Source organism: Dermacentor variabilis, chromosome 1, assembly GCF_050947875.1.
Source record: "Dermacentor variabilis isolate Ectoservices chromosome 1, ASM5094787v1, whole genome shotgun sequence".
Lineage (NCBI taxonomy): Eukaryota > Metazoa > Arthropoda > Arachnida > Ixodida > Ixodidae > Dermacentor > Dermacentor variabilis.
Genome location: NC_134568.1, coordinates 288917129 through 288939980, shown reverse-complemented (window position 1 = coordinate 288939980; position 22852 = coordinate 288917129). Strand labels below are relative to the sequence as shown.

The following is a 22852-nucleotide window of genomic DNA, read 5'->3' as shown; positions in this document are numbered from 1 at the left end:
GCGCCAGAGATTTCTACACTTCAATTAAACATTACAATTAATTTCACTGCCTGTTTCTTCGCATGGTTGTGACTAACGAAAAATCGAGCCTCGCGGATCCCCTTATTCTTCTTCTGGTTGTACCAGAGTAGTTGCCCATGACAAAGCCAAATGTAAAAAAGCAATTATCTCCTTAATCCCCTATGTCAAAGGCACTACTGAGTCCTTTCACTAAAACCCCTTCTCGCGTGCCAGCAGGAAGTGGTGTCTGCCACTCCTGCTGAAGATCATCAACACGTAACACTGGTGACGTAAAATAAACTTTTTCAAACGATCTTTATCTGTCTTCGCATCTATCTCAGGGAAACCGAACATTAGAAGTAACGCCCAAAAATTATCGATCACGTTTAGATGCAACGGTCAGATACGTTTTCGAAAATGTAATATGTAACGGTAATCGTTGATTTTTGGGGTTTTGTAATTGCAACTGCCTATCCACATCCCCTTTTTCTTTCTTTTTCATTTTCAACATCGAGTACGAGTTTAGAACACTCGATTCTCGTCTCATCACTGCAGTGAAAGCACTGCGATAAATATTTTGAGCGAATGCATGCAAGCATGCAAGGAATGGGACGCAAATGTTAGACCAAATCCATCGCAGCTTCAATATTGTACTCGTCCTTGTCTTGTCTTGTGTCCCAGACAGTGGCGCGTACCCACTATGGGGGATTGGCCAAGAAGCAGGCGGTTTTCCGTAAGGTTAGAAGTGTAGAGAAACTAGATTTTAATAGTGGAGCGTGGGAAGATAGAACTGTAATTTAGACTTGCAATGAAAATATTGTTGAGAATTTTGATAAAATAATTTAACGTGAAGAAATGAAATAATAGAAACTATAAATAATTGTAGAAAATCAGCAAGGTACTCTTTATGTCTCTCTAATAAAATTGTAAACTGCAAGAAAAGCATCCCTGTGGCTGGATCCCAGTGAAGTGGCCCCAAAAGAAAGAATGCTTGTCGAGGTTAGCGATAGGCCAAGTTTGGTAAATGAGTATTCTAATATTTTTCTTTGTCTTAGAAAGCCGTGGCATGAAAGAAAATAATGTTCGATAGTTTCGGGTGCACTGCAAAAAGAACATAGAGGGGACATAGCGAGACCAGACCTGTGTCTAAATTTTTACTTATAAGTACAAATTTAGAGGTATACGACATCTCAATTTTGTAAAAGATACTTCCAATTGCCTTGAAGGACACCAATTAATATTCCATGGGAAGCCAAGATGGTGGAATTCAGAACACGGTGTTAGCATGGATATTGCAGAATTTTGAGATATAGCGAAATTTCTGTACTTAGCCGCGGTGACATAAGCTGATGTCGGCAAAACAGATATGATAGGGCCGTCCAGGGATGCTCGTGCGAGTGAATCGGCCATTTCATTCAAGTGCAACCCATGATGTCCCGGTACCCAAAGCAAGCATACTTTTCGCAAGTACGGAGGTACCATAGAACGAAATGTTCTTTGAATTGCAGAATTTAAAGATGCAGTTAGTGCTGTGCATACATATAGCGAGTCGATCATGATAACAGCTAATGGGTCTTTTTGGGGGAGTTTTCGTAATGCTAATATAATCGCTAATAATTCTGCCTCAAATATAGGTGTGAAGTCGGGAAGGCGAAGGGAGTAGGACCACTGAAGAGATTCAGAGAAGATCCCCACTCCTGCCTTCTCATTGCAAACAGAAGCGTCAGTAGCTATTCCGTTGTCAGTGGTCAGCTGGTGTAGGTGGCCGTGTAAGGTATTAATTAAATCTCGCCTTGGTAATAGTTTAGCATGGTCATGAAATATGTCCTCGAACTCAATTTTGAGGTCTGTAAAGGCATCATTTGAATGGTAAACTTGGCGTATAGATACATCCAATTTTTGTAACTGTGCCTGTACGAATACTATCTGAGGACTGTGGAATCTCGACCACGATACTTGGAAAAAACTCAGCAGGTTCAGTTATAAAAGCATGTTGCGTACATCTTTTTAAATAGTCATACATTTTTAAAAATGTCTGAACCGTAAGTATGCGGAATCTGCAATCTATAGGGTGGGTATATGAGCTTCCTGATTATAAAACAGCGTTGGCTACAAATCTAGGAAGCCCAAGGCATGACCGTAGAGCTTCTCTTTCTAAAAGTATGAGAGGTTTAATTTTGTAGGCGGGGCCACCGGAAAATACATGGGCCGAACATACATTTTATAGATCATCAGTAAGGTATCCCTGCGTAGTCCAGAGCGACGGTGGCTGAGCCGGCGGAGCATATAGCTACGGCTCGTTCTGCCTTTGTTTTAATATGTTCAATGTGACTGCGCCAGGTGAGTTTGCCATCGTAAATGACACCAAGGTACTTGACTTCGTCAACTTGAGGAATGATTTCCTGTCGGTATTGTAAAGATATATGCACCTGTGCAGTTAATGGGAATACTAATACCGCACTTTTGCTAGTATTTAACGACATGCATAACCCCTCTAGCCATGTCTCCAGCATTCCTAAGTAATTCTGCAACGACTGTTGTAGTGAATGTATATTATTTGCGGACGTAAAAAATGCGATATCGTCCGCGTAAACATAAACATGTACTTCTGGACACAAAGGAATTGTGCTTCGCAAAATGTTAAATAATATAGGGGAAAGAACGGAACCCCGTGGTATACCTCTTGTCTGTTTGTGTTTGGACGTCGAAATACCGTGTTGGTAACAATAAAACTCTCTATCTCTTATAAATTCATAGATCCAAGCGGTTATATATTTTGGGAAAATCGTAGACTGAAGTTTATCGAATAGAATACAATGTTCTACAGAGTCGTATGCTTTTGATACATCTAGCGTCACCAAAGCTGCGTACTCTCGTTTGCGGCGAGCAAGTTTAACGCGGCTCTCTAAGTCTACATGGGCGCACCATATGGAGTGGCCGGGACGAAATCCAATCTGGCAAGGACTGTGAAGGGTGTCATACTGCATAAAATTTGTTATACGGCCGTGAAGAACTCTTTCTATTAATTTGACGACATTGGAAGTAAGAGAAATTGGTCTTATGTTGTCTAAGTCAAGTCCAGCTGATTTTTTCTTTAATAGTGGAATAATTTTAGCTACTCTCCACTCTCTTGGAGCCCATGCATTCTTGAGAGAGAAATTTATTATGTTTAGGAGGTCTTGAGGCGCATAATCAAATAAAACTTTTAGCATTCCTGTTGTAATTCCATCTGGACCGGGGGCTGACGCTGGCAGCGAAGTAATAATGCGTTCAATCTCTGTCGCTGTTATTATCTCAAAGTCGTCTGCCAAGGGAGGTTTCTTTAGGCTTAAGGGCAATTTATGTTTGAAACGTTGCCAAGTCCTTCAGCAATTTTCTCAAGTGATTCCGATACTTCTTTTGTTGATAGAACGACAGAATCGACATTGACGGGCGCCGGTATAACTTTACGAGATCTAAGAAATTTAAACAGGGCCTTTTTATTGCAAGACTTCGAAAGGTATGTGTAGTGCTTGGAATCATAATCCTCCTTAGCTTTTGAGACTGTTTGTTTAAATGTAGTAGCTATGTATGTATAATCAGCCCAATTAACAGGACTTTGGTTGAATAAAAGTTTCTTCCACGCTGCTTTTCTACGTCTAAAATCTCGCTCGCAGTCAGAATTCCACCAGGGACAATATGATCCACCCTTAGTAGATTGCACAACAAACTGAGCTTTTTTTGATGACTGTTTTAGAATGGAACATAGGCTCATTGCTTTAATATCCCTCTCCATGCCCTCCTGAGCGTGTAAAGCTGATTTTAATGCATTTTTAAATTTTTCGTAATTAACAAAAGTGCGCACATTACTATCTAAACTAGTTAACGGGGTAAGCAGTTCAAAAATTATAGGGAGGTGATCACTGTTAGTTCCGGAGTCTACAGTCTTCCAGGAGGTGACAGACATGCTCGAGGTAGCAAACGTAAGATCTAGGGCAGATCGCGACTGACTTCGTACGAAAGTATGTGTTCTCGAATTTAAGCAAGAGAACTGATTCGTTAAGACCCAATCCCACAAGCGTTTGCCACAAGTGTCCGTTCGGAAACCCCACGATACATGATGAGAATTAAAATCTCCCACCAGTAGGATGTTCTTCTGCAGCTGCGTGCAATAGAGGTATCCAGATAGCGGGTATCTTGCACTCCATTTGGGAAGTACGTGTTAATTATAGAAAAAGGTGCGCAACCAGGGAGTATTATATCCAGTGCTAAGATTTCATAGCCTGGGGACATTATTTGGTATGTTATAGTAGCTATATGACAGATTTTTGATGAGACAAACAAAACTAAACCACCGCCTCGGGATAGGCGATCCAATCGAAAACATCGGAAATTTTTGAGATGAAAAGCCTGACCAGCAACAAGCCAAGTTTCCTGTAAAATAATAATATCTGGAGAATATTTAGCAATAAGATATAATAAATCTGTTGCAGCGGAAAGTATGGAACGACAGTTCCACTGAATTACTGTTAAAGTTCCTATGGTGAATAAATCCGAGCAGTAGAAACTGCTTGGTCTAAAACGCTCGCTTTTAAGAAGTCCTTCTTAGTAGGAATCTCTCTATCGTACTTTTTTGCCTTGGACTTCGTGGGAGAGCTAGGTTTCTTCTCTGTCGGTGACCTTGTTCGTTTAAGAGATCGGGGGTCCATATCTACATCTTGATTTTCCATCCCATCTGTGTCAGAAAGACAGATTTGGTCGATTTTCTTAGAAGTTGATGGCTTTGATGACTCGTTATTTGTGGATGTCCGCACGGTCGATATTTCAATTGGTGGACTCCGCGGTAGATCCGGCACCGGATCCTCAATATTGGCTTTATTAGTTAGTTGAAGCCACGGAGCTAGTTGTGAGGACAGCACCTGAACAAAGGAGTCGGTGAGATTTGTCATGATGCGCTCCATTGCTTTCTCCAGCACCTTTTCTACGGAAGCTGCCACAGCCTCAGAGATTGAGTTTTCCATACACATCGTTTGACGGGCTGTTATACCCGCATACCCCTGAGTCCTACTCTGAATTTCTCCAATGGTCTCACGACGAGAGCATCGACGTCTATCAATTATTTCAAGGATTTGAACTTCTTTTGACCTTGCAGGACAATTAGGCTCATCTGCGGGATGGGGACCACTGCAAAGGCAGCAGGACTCATTTCGGGAAGAACAGTCATTTGAGTGATGGCTTTCTCCACAAATTCGCCATCGTGGGTTGGATCTGCAGCCTTAATAGAGTGCCCGAACCGCCAGCACTTTAGACACTGAAGGACGCGAGGTGATAGAGGCTCAACTCGGTATATCAGTGGCCATGCCTTGATTTCCGATGGGCGGTTCATTCCAGCGAAAGTAGCAATGACTGTTTCAGTGGGCATGCGCTTATTATCAACCACACGGCTGCAACGATACACAGAAGTCACGCCTGCCGCTGAAAACATTTCCAAAATTTCTGCCGGACATAGACTTATGTCGACACCGCGGACTAGGCCTTTGGTACATGCAAGGGGATGAGGAATGAAACTGCTCACCGGATGTGTCGCGAAAACATCGCACTTCAGTAAATCTTGAACACAAGCCTGGACTGACGAGCAGCAAAGAATCCCCCCTCGGCCGAACTGTCGAACCTCGGTGATTTGTTGGAAATTGGCCGAGGCCATCCGGAGTTCGGTTTGAATTGCTTTGGGATTCTTCATGCGAATCACACCGCCATCACTCGGAACCAAAGCCACAGGTACGCTGCTCGTCCCACTGCGTAAGAAAAGCTCCACTGGCAAATCAGAGTTAGGAACAGAAGCCGACCAGGAGGCAGCCTCCTGGCCTGGCGATGAGAGTGACATTGCAAAGAAACAGGAAATTACTCTGGAAGGTTAGCAGATATTGAAAGAAAAGGTCAAAAACAAATACGTAAAAGACACAGATTAAAAGAAAACAGCCAGCTACTTGACCAGAACCAGTGTTCGGGAGCTCAGGAAACAGGCCACGTCAGCGCACTTCTCAAGCTTGTAACGCGAGCGAATGCCGAATCTCTGTTTGTCTGTTTCTTTATGGCCAATCCTATCTGGGTTGTCAGACTTCATCGTGCGCACGATATTAATTTTCTTTTATGACTATGTTATGGAAAAAATGCGCTCTGAAGACATCCTAATGATAAGCAGGACTAAAAAAAAGTTTTCCGTTGCTTCGGCGTCTAAGTAATATTTGCTTGAGAAAGTAAACAGCTCCGTGTCGCTTGCAGATAAACGCGCAGCCTTTCGACAACTTCATCCTTCTTTAAGCCATAAACTACACCCGATGTCGACGATGAGTCACGGAACAAGAAGATAAACATCAACCAAAACAACCAAAAGAAAAGAGTGGATAGGAGCCGCGGTGTTTTCACCAGCACAACAGCTTCAAATATGAGCAGCCCATTCAGGCCCGGTGCCGTTCATAGTCCGCACAATGCAAGCATTCTGGCACATTTCTGGCTCAACGCTTACGGTAAAAATGCAGCGCGGCCACTTACTTTTCCTTGCACGCTGGTCAGATTCGAATGGTATATAAAGTGCATATTCAAGGCATATTCAAGCAGCATTGTAAGCTGAATCTGTGCGACATTTCGTTATTTTATTGTCTCAATTTTTAGAGCGATTTCTCGCGTGACAGTTGCGAAACAAAATGGTAACCGCATGTAAGCTGTTGCAGCTCGCAGCAGCCTTTCAGCTTTGCCTGGAGGCATGTGACGGTCACTTGAACGATGCGGACTTTATGCGAGTTCAGTGAACGTTGTCTCACAGTTGCTGTCACGGAGAACAATGTTTGGCGACCTTTAATCGTCTGTTATGTGAACGATAGTGACCTTCCAGTCAAACTGCAAAAATTTGAAAAGGCGTTTTTGACCGAAAATTCTCACTTCTTGGACCACGTCCCGCCTTGAAAAATGTGACGGAGTACGCTTCACACGCGCTGGCTCCGAGGTAGATCCCGTGTACTATAGCTGTTATCAGAATTCGGGATACAAAATTATCGAAGAAGCGACTGGAGACTGTGGAAGCAGTTTTTATAAATAATATTTATTTTCCGGCAACACAAATTTCTATATTTTGTTTCTAGCAACCAGTTCTTCTTTTTATTTGTTATGGGGATCCCTTCGGCTACCGATATGACCACCCAGAACGGGCCAGAAACTGCAACTGTTGTCATTGTAGAAAAATAAGCCGGACGCCATGGTAGTACATACACCCAGATTCGGTGCCTGTTGTAATTTTTTAGTGGCACAAGCATCGAGTGACTCTCTTGTTTCTTGCGCAGCACTTCCGATTCACCCCCTGAGACGACCGGGGAGGAAATTCAAAATAAATCAGAAAAAGAAAAAAAGAAACGAAAATAGTACCGTACAATATTCATGAGTTTCATTATAGATATGATATCAGAGCATAAGTTTAGTTACAAGTGGAGTTACTTAAGTGTCTGGAATAATTAGAATTAATTAGAAATCTTTGAGACGACCGGGGACCAAATTCAAAATAAATAAGAAAAAAAACAGAAAGAAAGTACAGTACAAAATTCATTGGTTTCATTATATATATCAACAGAGCATAAGTTTAGCTACAAGTTGAGTTACTGAAGTGTCTGGCATAATTAGAATTAATTAGAAAGCACTGGGACGACCGGGGACGAAGTTCAAAATAAATCAGAAAACGCAGAAAAAAATATAGTACAGTACAAAACTCATGGGTTTCCACCACCACGTGACAATATGATAACATAGCATAAGTTCAGTTACAAGTTGAGTTACTGAAGTGTCTGGCATAATTATAATTAGTTAGAAATCACTGATTACCGCACACCAAACCCTTCCTGGAAACCTGGAAGTAGAAAGCGGAAGTAATGACATCACAAATGACGTCCCGCACAAGGAGGTGGCATAATATTTAATCGGCTAATTAATGGAAAACAGCTGGCTCCGAGTTCAGTTGGTGCGTTGGGTTCGCCTAAAGTTAACCTGAAGAACACCAACGCAGAGGTGCGAGTGCCACTCACCTAAGTCAAAGATTACGGGCCGCCTACCATTTTTTTTTTATTACGCCGGCCACGTCCACTTTTCAGTTTCTTTTAACTTTTTCTAACCGGGGTTAAAGAGGGTGAGGGGAGGGATGCTGGGGAGCATGCCGTGTGGACTCAATAAGGAGTGAAAAGAGAGGTTGAGAGAGCACTACTGGCTTGTTGTGGGTCTAATTACACAATCACCCCATCTGAAGTCTTTAAGATCCTAGCCTTTCTGAAAGAGGGAGCGGAAGGATAATGCTATCTACTGTTCTTGTTTTGAGCGGCACAGAGTGAAGATCCATAATGGCATCCATCCGGCACAGATGGAACGACCGTAGTCGATACGATTTGGTACCCCAAATCGTTTCTAAGAGAACGTGGCGCTTATACTCTTTCGAAATAGCTGTGCCCGTGGAAGTATAAATGCAATGAGCTCTGATTGCTGAGCGACACAGGGTAAAGATCAGTAATGCTATTCAGTAATGATCAGTAACGCTATTCAGTAATTGATCAGCAATGTTACGCCACTACTCCAAATCGTTTGCATTAGAATGCGGCGCTTATACTCTTATTAACAGCGGTGCGCTGAGGAGAGACAGGTCTCCTGGCATGTTCAAGTAAGAAGAGAACGAGAAGGAAAATGAGAGGTGCCAATCAAATCCTGGTATGCACAAGCTTGTTTCATTTCACGGTTAACACATGTTGAATTCAACCGTATCGAGAGGATGTGTGATAAACACATGTGTGACAAGAGAGAGAGAGATCGTCTTCTTGTTCGAGTTGGGGGTTGCAGAGCGGCACCATTAAATCCTCCGAACCCTTACCCCACTAACGAGCTTTGGGAGAGAGCCTTGGCCAGCTCCGACCTCGAGGATCAGCAACGGCTGATTGCGAGGGCCCAGGACGCGGCCCGAGCTCAAGGCATTCTGGAATGAGGACGCATCTCCAAAGCTGCATTCACCCAATAAAAATGTTTATTCTCTCTCTCTCTCGAGCCCTCGTTGCTGGTAACATGTCATGTGATTGGCAAGATACAGAAGCAGTGTGTCTGTCGAACCTACAGATGTCACTGATGGCGACAGGATAATCCATAATGCGCCAGATAAAAATAAAAGTAGAATATGAATAATTTGGTGGACGAGTTGGTATTCCATTCTTGAGGCGAGCAGCGCAAAAAATAAGACTTGGTACAAAGGTGAGGAAGACGAACATAGCGCTCTTCCTTACCTTTGCATCAAATCTTAGAGCGCAGCTCTTGGCGCCCGTTCCTGCGGCGAGCGTCGGCGTTGTCCCTCGTAATCGAGCGAAGGATGAAAGCGAACACTGAGTTTAGCGGCAGATGAAAGACGGTGATAGCGAAGAGAGCGCGAAGAGGAAAGCGGAGGAGGAGGGTATGGCGAAAGCGTGAGAAGAAAGGCGTAGTGCCGTGCAAGGCGGGCTTTGTGGCGACGACAGCTACGAGATGGCGCCAGAGAAGCGCGCGTCGTCTGTATGGAAATAAAGCGCTGCATGAGCGGAGGTCTGTCAGCGGTAGCTGCTGTGAATCGCGCCTATGCGTCACCCACGCGCTGCCTTTCGCGATCTCCCGATTAGCGAGACAGTCGCATCACTCATCGCTCCGTTTGCAACGTGCCGCAAGTGACAGATTGTCCGCGCCAGCCAATATATCGCGAAATGAAAACACGTATACGCTGCGTTGAAATGTAGCATTAGGGAGTATCGTCGGTGATCTTTTTTTTTTTTTGCACTGCTTTATTCAAGAATAGACTACCAACTCGCCCAGCAAACCAGCCTTTTGAAGTATATTACTGGTTCCTTGGGGACTTTACCGTGTATTAATTATTCCTTACCTTTGTATCAAGTCTTATTTTTTGCGCTGCTAGCTTCAAGAATAGAAGAGGCACATTTATCTGTTAAGAATGCAAGACTCCATCGTACTCATTCGATGTGACAGCACGACAAACACTAGCCGCATGGCCACATAAACATAATTTCGGAATGCTAAATGTTCATTATGGCCATAATGAAACCATATCTCTTTAACACCGCCAACTTGTTGAGCAGAGGCAACATACGAACATCGACCGAATCATCACGTCTCCGCAGCGCCATTCTTTCTGTTCGTTGTAAGGCTCCGTTCAAAAGGTTTACCGATAGCGATCCCGTTTCTTTTCGCCCCACTACACCTACTACACTCCCCTCAACAGCGCAGCGGCCGTCGGAGCCGCCGGAGCGGACGCTGTCGCGCTTTGTTTTTGTGTACTGTCACACATGGTTAGGAGCCTCCGGAGCTCCCGCGACTCCTACACAGGTCAACAGTGCTTTCGATTTCTGCCGCTGGAGGGCGAAGACCCTTGCCGCTCTTCCCTTGCGCTTTCCTCCTCGCCTTCGTCTTAAACGCTCCAAAACATGGCGGCGGGCCAGCGACGTGCGTTATCGGCGGGTTCTCATTTTCCAAGCGACGGCTGAATGGTACAGAATTTCTATTACTTTTCCTTTGTGAATTATTAATATGAGTTAGTGGGATGTATCTTGCAGCCCGCATTGTTTTGTGACAATACGTAACCGTTTCCTTATTCACGGACGGACGCGGCACGTCCGGAAGCTGTGTGTCAACGACAAAGAAGTGTGCCGGGGGAGGAGGGATCTGCAGTTGCTAGCGTAGCAATCGTTAACCCGAGTGTGGTAGTGTTACGCCTGTGTGCCGTCGTGTTGTGTGACTCCTCCATGATGCCTAAACTATTAGCACACCCGCTCTGTTAAGAGGCCGCAGACGCCCACTTGGGCACACGGGTCACTTTTCGCGATCGTCGGTGCATTGGTCGGTGTGTTGCCTTCGTTCAGGCTGATGTTTATTTTGGTTGCAGTGCACGAACTGGCGCACTTAAAAGTTTGCTTCGCTTTCATCGCTTGGTTTTTACAAGAATATCCATGACTCAGCTGCCGCTACTTTTATGACGGCAGTTTCTCTCCATGCTTCTTATCTCATCAGCAGTATTATTTATGCGCTGGCCTTCCCGGTCACGCTTTCGAGCAAAGCCTACGGAACGAACTCCGTTCAGCAGCTTTACGGTGGGGCCAGCGCGTTGTGCTGTAGCAGCGTTACGTGCAATCTATTTTAGTTGAGAGAGAAAAAAAATAAAGAGGCTGGCTTCGCGTGTGGTGCGACCGATCGTGTTGTCCTTAGCACCTTAGTGCAGCCTGTCGCGTGGGTTTGGAGCAACCTTGGACCGAAGTCTTGGGCACTTCTTTTTTCTTTGGAATTGTTCGATGTATCCAGGCTCTTCCTTTTCGGGCTGGTCATAATGGGCTAGCGTTATAATTGTGGGCTGAAGACTCGGTATGTCTAGGGACAGTAGTTCGGCTTGTGGTGTGCGTACTCGCTGTGCGGTTTCAGAGCCGGCATCTTTACTTTTATAGCGGGGCCAAAAAATAATTGCATTTATTTTATATTCTGCATTACGCACCGTCGTTTCCGCGGTAAAATGGGGCAACTTTTTCACATAGCTGTTTCCTGCAGAAATACTATGTACGAGTGCACACACGCGTTAAGGAAATTTGTCGTGCTTACGCTCACGAGCTATATGTTTGGCACACTCAGCCTGTCAGTGAACTCTGCTTGCGCAAAACACTTCTGGGAAGAGCTGACATTGACTGATTGGCGCTTTCAAAATTTCGGCGTGTGTTCCAGTTACGTCTGGACGTGTGCCAGTAGCAGTTTATCTGAATGAGCTTTCTTTTTTTTTCATTAAAAACATTATTGGCACAAGCTGTGAGGAAATTGATTTTACGTAAGGAATGTAAAATCAGTTTTACGTCCAGCAAGTGTGATTGTATGTATACTTTGAACCACATCATAAGTTGAATTCATGTTATTGTTGTTATTGTTATTATTGTTATTGTATTTGAACTTAGTGCACTATTATATATATGCTTGTAACACCCAAGTTAAATACATATATAGACATATTCTTGTTACAGTACCCTTTTGTTCTGAAGTTCAGCCTGAGAAAGGAAGCCTTAGTAAAATTAATTGAAGTGTGTAGCTAGTTGCATATTTTTCTGTTGTGTTAACTTGCTTGTCAAGAATTTTGTTTTGTGCCACTTTCTTTATTGGTGCTGATAATAGCACATTGCATGTGAGGTGAACACACAAAAAAAAAACTTGGCACTAGCTAAAAAGGTGTTTTGCTTTGTTAAAAAAAAAAAATAACAGATTGTAGTTTTTGGTCCACATATGTCTGGTCAGCTTAAGGTATAAATTGCAAAAGAAAAGCAGCAAGATAGGAAGCCCTTAGATGTTTTCACTATTGTAGAAGGATGAGAATTCATAGTGAAACCATGCATTTTACTTGTAGGGGCATTCCCTTCCAGCCTTGTTGCTTGTGAATCTGACTGACTATGTTTGAAATATGTTATCTGAGCTCATCCTTGTGTGTGTTGTGGATAGTGTCATATACATTTGTGATATTTTAAGTTTTGCCTATTAAACCAAACTCTGTTAGTGCTTCATGGGTCTGTCACATTAATATCAGTGTAATTTAATTCTGAGTGGCATTAGTTTGTGACTGCTTAACGTATTCAAGATTGAGACATCTAATATAAAGTTTTGTTGTGATTTTCAATTAATTTTAAATATTACCGTGGTCTTGGCACAATCTTCTGCACCTGTTTTTTTTTTTATTTAAGGTTCTTGGGCATGGCTTTATTAAACATCTGTGCCGTTGCATTTTTATGGGCTGTAGTATTGGCAGTTTCCACTTGTGTAACAGCGACATGTGAAAAAATTTAAGCCATATTGAAATTCATTTATTGCAATGGGTGTCTCCTTTTTAGCAAGTGGTGGAAGGGTTTGGCCTCTAGATCACACGAATAGGTATGCATTGGTATTGTCATTGTGTCTATTTACTTGACTGTAATCCACAGCATAAATGTCCCTTTTTTTTCTTTTTTGTCACCTTGTCTTTTGGTACTCCTGGTACATTAGGTGAATGAAACATTTACACGCATATTCTGCCGAGGTCATCTTGGTTATGGCGTTCTGAATCTGGCACGTTTATTCTGTTTTCATGTTTGCACTTGTTGTATTATACAAAAGCAGCAATGTGATTTGCCTTACATGACCATTGCAGGGTACGTAATGGCTGAGAAAGCCTTCTCTTTCATTGGTGCCACCCTCCCCTGGCTGCAGCATGGCTGAGGTCAGGCGTTCAGAAGTTCTGGCTGCATCACGGTCCCGTACGGGATGGCTTGATGAACCCCCTCCTACATCTTCATCTCCTACATCTCCAGCAAAGCCCTTCATTTCAAGTCTGCGCTCAACTTTTGAGCAACGAACGAACCAGACACAAGATGGTGCTGAGCGGCGACGTGTGGCACCGGCAGGCTCCAAGGCAGGGTCTAAGGTCAGCTCAATTGCAAATATGTTCCAGGCCCGTGATGATTGCAAAACTGCCTCCAATGAATCGCTCTCACGCACGTCCCCCCTAGAGCCAAATATAACCGAGGCAGCAAGACCGTCGGGACCGCCAACGTTAACACGGAGTGACAGTCATGTTGCACGGTTTTACAATGCGCGCGCCATGTTTGAGCGTCTGCAGGAGGCATCCAAAAAGCCCCAGCCTGTGTCAGGGCGCAAAGGAAGTGTGGCCAGCTCACCAGCTAGCTCTCCATCCTCTGCCACACCTGCCACATCATTCCCCAAATGGAACGAAGAGGGGCCTGCCGAGGAGTGTGCCCAAAGCCTTGTGAATGGAGACTCCCAGCACAGTGCCAAAGGCAGTACTGAGGCAGTCAGTGACCCTGCCAGAAATGGGCCCAGTTCTGCCATCTCCAATGGTGTTACAAGGCCGGAGCTGCCAGAAATATGTGCTGGAAAAGATGCTGCAGCCTCCGAAGCTGAAACTCCTATTAAGGTACCGCAGCATAAAAAGCCATCAGCACCACCACGGGTGGAATCATTGAGGCGGTCGTCTGAAGATGGCCTCTTGCAGGCAGAGCTGCCTCGACCACCTGAAGAAGCCAGTGTGGTGTCGCAGGAACCTCCAGTCCCCCCACACAGTCAACCTGTGGGTGAAGAAACAAATCAAACTCTGTCGTCTGCTCAAAGTAGTTCTAGTTGTTCATTGGACTCGGGGACTGGGGAATCTCGAATTTCAGACCACGTTAATGAACAATTGGATGCACCTTTGCCAAAAAACTCAGTGCCTGTGTGCTCAAACAAACCACAGCAGGAGCATAGCACAGCGCACCTAAAAGAAGATAGCCCGCTCTGTGTTGATCCCAGTAAAACAAAAGAAGAAGAAAAGAGCTGGGGAGCTTCAGAAGGAACTGACAGTGCCAAACAGCCCTCAGGTAGTGTGTTTGCTCGGACCAACAATAGCAAGCCACCGTTGCCTTCTAAACCTCCGGTGCTCCATCACGCTTCTTCCAAGCATGACTCCTGTAAGTTTCTTCATCATCACTCATAAGTTCGAGGCATGTGATATGAATCATCGATGTTTCAAACTCATTAATGTTTGATGGCTTCAGCTTGTCATGAGTGATTGTCACTTTTTGGCCTATGACTAGTCTACCTTATCATGAGTATTCTGCCACTTTCTGAATGGCTTATTGTGTGTAGAGTATGTCAAATGCTGTTTTTCTTTAAATTTTAGTTTTGTTTAAAAACATAGATGGTGGTAGGCATTCCGTCATCATTGCTTTTGTTGATTTAGATTTTCCGGACAACAGATAGCAGTAAGTGTTTCAAGCATGCTGGAGTTTAAATGACAGTGAGTTAGAGTCCTTTGTTGCGAATACTACCACACATACCACAGCCAGCCTCCAGTAGTTTGCTTGACAGCTGCGAAAGAAAGCTGCAACTTTTACTACTGTCATACAAAACAATCTGTTAATCATGAAGTTCCAAGAAGGAAAGTGGGTGATTCATGCTGGTAAATAAATGTTTATTCTTTGATGTTCTGGATTTTCAGTCATATTTCTGTTGTTTAGTGCCGTAAAATAAATCAGCCGTTATAGCACCACTTTCTTTTTCTCTTCCACATAGAAAATAAGCCCTTAAGGGGCTAAGCTGCTACAACCTTTTAAATGGGGTGTACAACCCTGGGTAGGGTCACATAAACAAGCTGATGTAGAAGTGCAAGCAGTCAGTGTTATTTCCCTTGAGCAGGCATACAGGCAGTTTTTATGTTTTCTGTTTCAAACAAAGTGTATGAAAAGCTAAAGGAAATTTGGAGCATTCCTTCATGAGCTGCATGCAAAGGTTGTGGTGTGGAATTACATTACATTGTTATGGTCATAGTGTTTCCATTCACGGTATGTTTCGTATCAGATGCTTATGCTGCAAAATATTTTCTTTCATACTTTTTTTTATGACTGCTGAGAAAGGAGATCGTACCGAGTAAAGATATTCTTTAAAGTAGCATGGTGAGAGGGCTTTGTTGCAGTACAAGTTCCTGCAAAATATTTTATTAGTATATGCAGCAAAAAGGGCTCAGATTTATATATGTTTGTGATCATATTGTAGGCCCGAAATGAGGGGACAGTGGGAATTAGTGTGCTGGTTTTCTTTTTTTGCATGCTTATCAGGATTCTTATTATTCTCAAAATAATGATGTTTCTTACTTGAATTCTCTGAGAACTGACTTTGTCACCTTTGGTCAATTGCTTATAAGGACTAATGCTATAATAGCATTGTGCTGTTGGCACTGCTCTGAGAAAGACTAATTTTAAATTTGTTTTGTTAGACAGTGTGCTGGCTTTGCCAGTGCTATTGAAAAAAAAGAACTGTGAAACATAAGTAATATTAGAATAAAACAGAAACAATGTGACAAAGGACGAGCGAGTAAAGAGCACAGGACAGAGTGCTGACTGGCAACCAAATGCTTTATTTGCAGAAGCAGCGTATAAAGACGTCATTGAAGGGGACATAAAGGAAAGAAAAAGAAGGATAAGTATATTAGGCACAGAGATATTCCAATTTTTTTGTTGATAGCGTGAAGGGCGTAGAGCTGATGCATGCATTACCACTTGTGAATATGCAGAAGGCCTCAAATATTTCCCACGCGCGCTGTTCACTACATTTTAGAATTATTTCGCACTTAAAGATCAGGGCGCAACCACACGTTACAGTGGGCAGACAGATGACTGTATGGATTTCCTCTTAGTGAAGTGGCATGCTTGTGCAGGTGATCATATGCACCTCCCCGTTTGCCTGATATTTAATTAATTAATTAATTTATTTATTTATTTATTTATACTGCAGCCCAATATAGGGCTATAGCAGGAGGCGGAGCATTATACATTACACATTAAAAACACACTCATACACAAAAAGATGAGTGATAAAAAAGAAGCACTTTGCATGTTGGTGAAGTGCTTACCAGTGGTAGCTATAAAATCATTTAGGGATAGTGAAGGAATGTTACTGGGTAGAGAATTCCAAAGGTCTATTGTATGTGGAAAAAAACTATTTGAATGTGTTAGTGTGAGCATAAATCGGTGTTACGTTCAAGGCGTGGTGGCTACAGGTACAACTTGCATTAGTAGAGTGATATAGTTACAATCAGAAAACTAGAGGTGGAGTTATTAATTGCATAAGCGTTTTATATAATAGCAGTTTAGTATCGCGGGGGGCCTTAGCTGAAGTGCAGTGCAAATAACTTAATTTTTTTACGGCTTTCCCGTTTACATATTCAATGTGTTTCAGCATGTGTGCTGGAGCTACTCGCCTCGCTCAAAGAAAGGGCTTCTACCATTTTCGTCCGCACACTCCAAACTTGTAAAATGAACCCGGCATCGCTAAGGCATGTTTGCGAGCTGCTCTCACGTGTTCGTGTGAGCACTCTGTTGAACAGACCTTTTCAGCACAAGTTAACCAACTAACATCAGCAGGCTACCCGACCAGCGTGTTGTGCAGCGTTGAGGATGACGTGGTAAAAGAGTTCAAGAATGCCAGAAAACAAACTATGCAATAATAACAGCCTTCGAAATCTAGGGTTGCTGTCATTCCGTATGTACATTGTGTTTCCCATAACATTATGAAAATTGTGGCTAAGGCAGAGTGGGGGATGTGTGCAATGCTTCTAATAAACTGAGCGGGCTGTGCAAAATAGTCAACAGGGTGGATACTGTCGTGCAACGAGAAAACTGCCATGAGAATCATGTTCGTGGGTTCATTGACTGTACAATGCAAGTCATCTGTAAGATGCCGCTTGATTGTAAACGTTTCCATATTGGGCAAACGGGGAGGTGCATTAATGATCATCTGCACAAGCATGCTGCTTCACTAAAAGGAAACCCGTACAGTCATCTGGCTGCCCACTGAACACAAGTGGTTGCACCCCGATCTTTAAAGGGACACTAAAGGCAAATACTAAGTTGTCGTGGACTGTTCAAATACTATTCCAGAAACCTCGCAACGCTTGTTTCGTGCCAAGAAAAGACTAGCTTACGAGAAAATTGTATCTGAAAGATCCGAATACCTTTTTCGAAATTCAAATTTCCCATCGCCCAACCAGGGGAGTGGTGACGTTGCATACACCATCACTGCCCTTTGCTGCTGTCGGTGAGTAAAACACCGCCCGACAGACGCAGCATTGTGCCAAGACAGGGCAGCGGATTCACCACTGCAGCTGCTTTTTGGTCAAGTGACGTAGACCGTTCGGGCATCCCGCGACATCGCATGGAAGCTGAATTCTCTGCTACTTGTAGCTTGTGCGAGTTTCGCGAGCCAGCAAAACCAGCGCAGCACTATGCGTTAAGGAAAGTACTGAAATGCAAAAGCGTGGGCGGTGCAGAGTCGAGTGAAAACGAAACCTTTCGACTGCCCGTGTCATTGTCAACGGTAATTTCAATTATTCCTTTTTTCTGACCATGAAATGGAACTGGACAAGTAGCATTTTATTTCATCTTATAATACAATACCAGGATGTTTTTTGCAACGTGTAGTTGAGTACTAGTGACAGAATTTAACTGAGGAATTCTTTTGTCATCGGGCAAGTGCTTGAATGTCCCTGGGGAGTCTCCGACCCCTTTAGTCACGACGTCCACATTTATGGACGCGACCTATTTTTGCCATTTCTGCGCAGTGGTAGCAAGGAATACAGCATCAACGTTAAGCTTAGGGTAAATTGAACCATCTGCTAACCTAAATTACTTCCATTTTACTTCTAAGTGATATGTATCGTTGCAGATAAAGCCCCTACATCCACGCGCCACCGCCGCTTTTTTAAGTAGCCACAACCTTTGTTGTGTGCCGCCTTTTCCCCTCACACCAAATCCGGTTCCGGCGTTTTTGCTTCCTGGAGTTGCGCTGCGGGAATTTCCGCGTTGACTGCCTTTGGACGATGGTGAGACGCCCGCGCGTGCTTAGCAGAGCTGTGGCAGTCACCATAAGCAGAATGCAAAGGGGACAAGCTGTGTATTCCGCTGAAGTAGTAGTTCGCGGTCGCTGTTTTCCAAATGCACGAAAAACGGCAGTGGTCTCCAAGCGCCTAGGCACTACATTCCACTGTACGTTGTCGCTCGTGCCACAACCCATTGCAGGTTGACGCGAAGCAGCGAACACGAGCAGATCGCTGGTTACAGTAGGCGGTGGTTCTTGGATGGAATCGCATTCACAGTTTCAAACGCAGCTCGTACAATTAAAGCCTTTCCAGCGTTGTCGCTCGTGCCACAACCCGTTGCAGGATGATGCGAAGCAGCGAACACGAGCAGATCGCTGGTTACAGTAGGCGGTGGTTCTTGGATGGAATCGCATTCACAGTTTCAAACGCAGCTCGTGCAATTAGAGCCTTTCCAGCGACGCGAAAGTAAACAACGCTAAAAAACAAAGCGCCACTTCCACTCGTAACAGGAAGCTGCAGCTACGTAAGTTCCGCTTGCCGCCGGAAGTTAAGGGGGTGAGTGGGAGAAGAGCGTGGAGGAGGAGGGCAGGTTGGCGGTACTTAACCTTGTCGGCGGAAACGTGTATGGAGGGGCTTTAGTTGCAGAGTACCGCTTTGGTGAAGGCACTACCACGTTTTACGTGACGTTTGACGTGGGGCATGTGGGTAGCAAACTCAGAATATTTTCGTTTTCTTTCTTGAAATGCTTGCGGCCAATAAAAATTCAAGCAGGTGATTCAATCCTATTTGTGAAGAAACCTAGCATGACTGTCTTCACAATATTCAAATATTTATTTACTCTGTAATTATGATGACTCATCATAAAATGCACGAAGAGTCATTCTACTACCTTGATTTGCTGTCAATGGAATCTCAAGCATCCTGGCATAAACTTATCTATGTTTCACACATGTACTGACAGTCAATCGTTATTCGGGGCTGAAGAGGCTAATAATGGTCCTGCATTTACCTTGATTTCGCTATTATTAAGGCTTTGTTCACTGTAATATTGACGCCTTAGAGATTCTCGAGCACTAATCTATCACTTTAGCTTGACTTAGTATTTGCCTTTAGTGTCTGTTTTAAAAATTTATAAATTTCGAAATAATTGGAAGATATAGTGAACAGTGTGCGCAGGAAATCTTGGAGGCCTTTTGCATATTCACAGGTGGTGACACATGCTACAGAAGAATTTCAGTTTGGCCCATTTGGTGTTTACTGCATATCATATTGACCGTAAATAAAGACGGGGACTGCAGAAGAGAACACAAAAACAACATGGGTGGTACCTGCCCGTGTTATTTTTGTATTCTCTTCCGCTGTCCCCATCTTTATTTGCGGCTAATATGATATGCAGTGACACATGCGTCAGTTCTGCGTCCCTCACGCTATCAACAAAAGAACTGGATTATCTCCATGGCTAACGCTTATCCTTCTTTTTCTTTCCTATATGTCACCTTCAATGATGCCTTTATATGCTGCTTCAGCATTCGGTTGCTAGTCAGCACTTTGTCCTGTGCTCTTTACTTGCTCATCCTGTGTCGCGCTGTTTCTGCTTTATTCCAGTGATGAACCAACTAGCGCCTTTGAACATGCTAATAAGAAATAACTTTGAGGCAGAAGACCTTCATCCAGCCAGTGTTGCCTTTTTCCAGCTGTGCTTTGTAGTTGAGTGAAACAGCACAATCACGTTCGTGTCACCCATATTATTTTGTTTTTAAACTTCCAGAAATGTATTGCATACCCTACCTAACATGATTGTCAGGTGCTTCAGCATTGCATGACATGCTATAGCAGATGTATGCTGGAAGGTAAATCCGAGATGATCCAGTGCTGGTAGTGACATCTTTTCATGCTGTGGTCAACCATAATTCATGCATTGCACAACTTCCCATTAGAAAAAGAATAATTAAAAACAGTCTTTCGGGACGAGTATGTTTTTGCATACACATTTATGCCAGCAAGTGAGCAGTGTGCGTTTGTGTAGTAAAAGTTTTTTGCACTTCAACGCAGTATCATGATGTGTTACCATGAGCACTGCTCCTCACCTGTCTTCCAATATTTCATTATACATCTGCGCTAGTATGTCTGTGCTGTACTATATTGCTGTGGTGTGCTGCCTAACTTATCTTTATAGTATGGAATTTTTGAATTTTATTTACCAAAAAATGCTGAATTTAGCTGCTGGCCCCAGTATATTCAGAAATTTAGTTTGCACAATAACATGCTGAATATCTTGTAAAATGCTGAATTTAGCTGCTGGCCCCAGTATATTCAGAAATTTAGTTTGCACAATAACATGCTGAATATCTTGTAACTACCAAAGCTGTGAAGAGCAGGCTGACACATAGAACGCAACACATATGGCTAAGATATCTGCTGACATACAAAAAATGTCTTTGAGAAATGGCAGTGTCGGTTGAGTGCAGCTGCATTGAAGGTCTACATTATTTTGGATTCGTCTTTTTGCATTCTTAATTTAACTCTCAAGACTGAACTGTCTAATGATTTCAATGTTTATATTTCTTATTAGCCAAGGTGATGGAGGAGGAAGTATTGTTAAATACCTAAAATAAATTAAAATGAAGTACATGTTCTACCCTGTGCTGAGCAGTGCTGAATCTAAAATTCACTGTTCAAAATGACCATATCTATTGGATAGAGCACAGAAGTTACTTTTATGTTTCTCATCCAGCACCATTACCAGTACGTTTTTTTCTTTTGAGTTGAATGGTAAATATGAATTAATATGGTGTAAACATATAATAAATATGAAACAGTTCTCTGTTTTGTAATAGAAGCGTAATTAGTTATATTAATCTATAATGAGGCACATTGTTGCTTCCCAGGTCCCTCAGTTGAAATGGATGATGTGCCTCATTGGCCTCAGCAAGATTATGTTGGCCACAATGGGATTAGTGAGCCCCCTTCCAACAGCGTTCTTCTCTATACGCTAGCAGCTGCATCAGGAAGATCTACCATGCTTCTACAACAGGTATTGAAATGTTGCAGTTTCTTGTGTCCATTATCACTAGACAAGGTTCCTAGACAAGGTCTGTTCAATTCTCATACCATTCACAGCACCAGTGCCAAAAAACCTTGGGTGGTGCTAGTGCAGCAAGCTGCATGTGTCTGAGTGCTGAGTTGTTGTTCAGTGTGAGCTTTTTGCTTGTGTCTTTAGTGTATCTATAAAGGAATGTCATAGTGGTACATCATGGATGATGCTCAATCTGAAAGTGTGGATAATGAAACAAACCTGACAGAGGCTGGGAAACACATCAGTAATTTAGTGCCTGTAAATTTCGGAGTGCTGGAAGCTATTCTTGGAGGGGGGGGGGGAGGGCTGTGTAGATTAGCATTGTCAAAGACATTAATAGGCTTTTACATATTCTTTGTAAACTGCTGTAGTGTCAGAAAACAACTTTGCAAGCGGTGCCATGTAAAATTCTGAGCGCCTTGGCTACGCCACCTCGCTTGCAGCTACAGTGGTCTTCTGCACCAGGGTGGTACTGTGCTAGAATTGAGGACTGCGGTCTAGGTATGCTGCAGTCCTTTATTGTTTTAGAATCGAATCAGTGCTGGAGTGCTCTGCACCGTGAACTGGTACAAAAGTTGCTGTGAAGTTACCCGCCATGCTTGCTTAGTGGCTATGGTGTTGGGCTGCTAAGCACGAGGTCGCGGTGTTGAATCCTAGCCACGGTGGCCACATTTCATTGGGGGCAAAATGTGAAGACATTCCTGTACTTAGATTTAGGTGCACGTTAAAAGAACCCCAGGTGGTCAAAATTATTCCAGAGTCCGCCGAACTCTCCCACTGTGGTGTGCCTCATAATCAGATCGTGGTTTTGGCACATAAAACCCCATAACTTATTTAGGTGCAGTGAACCATGTGTGTATTGAACTGACCTAAAATTAGCATCCATGTTTACCGTCTAGCTGGAGAATTTGTTTGCTTAATCCGACTGCTCTGTGACCTGAATTCACTTTTTTTCTTGTTTTCTTTAATTATTTTTACAGCTTTTCTTTCTTTTAACTTGTGTGCCTTGTGTTAGCAAATATCTTCGATTTGAGGCCCTACTGATTCAAATTTTTCTTCCTTTTTGATGTTTTAGGACAGTGTCTGCCATGACAAGTACAGCAACAACAGTGGTTTAAAGCATGCCGCGGGTGAAACCTTGGCAGAGCTTGGGACGCGAGAGCATGAATTATTCAACGTTGAAGCAGTCATAAATTCTCGCTCGTACAAAGTAAGTTGCAATTATAACTGATATCACAAGCATTTAACTAGCTGCTGACAGTTCATGCTGTGATACATAGTCACTCATGTCGAAATTAAGTGCTTACTGTTTTGAGCAGTGAGCAGGTGTTTCATACATGTGTGCACATGGAGCTTTCTTTTTCTTCATGTGT

At 43.3% G+C, this 22852-nt stretch overlaps 1 protein-coding gene across 2 annotated transcripts in view; it reads left to right on the top strand.

The window, feature by feature from the left end:
* Positions 1-22852, top strand: part of Spn (protein phosphatase 1 regulatory subunit spinophilin) — a 152822-nt gene that overhangs the window by 41372 nt on the left and 88598 nt on the right. The window contains exons 1-4 of one of the 2 annotated variants that reach the window (XM_075677750.1): positions 10446-10526; positions 13187-14498; positions 21292-21437; positions 22555-22689. In XM_075677750.1, the coding sequence (XP_075533865.1) occupies positions 13247-14498; positions 21292-21437; positions 22555-22689 (1533 nt within the window). In that variant the 5' untranslated portion in view covers positions 10446-10526; positions 13187-13246. Of the gene's footprint in view, positions 1-10445; positions 10527-13186; positions 14499-21291; positions 21438-22554; positions 22690-22852 lie in introns of those variants that run through there. The other variant, XM_075677755.1, reaches the window with a different exon arrangement.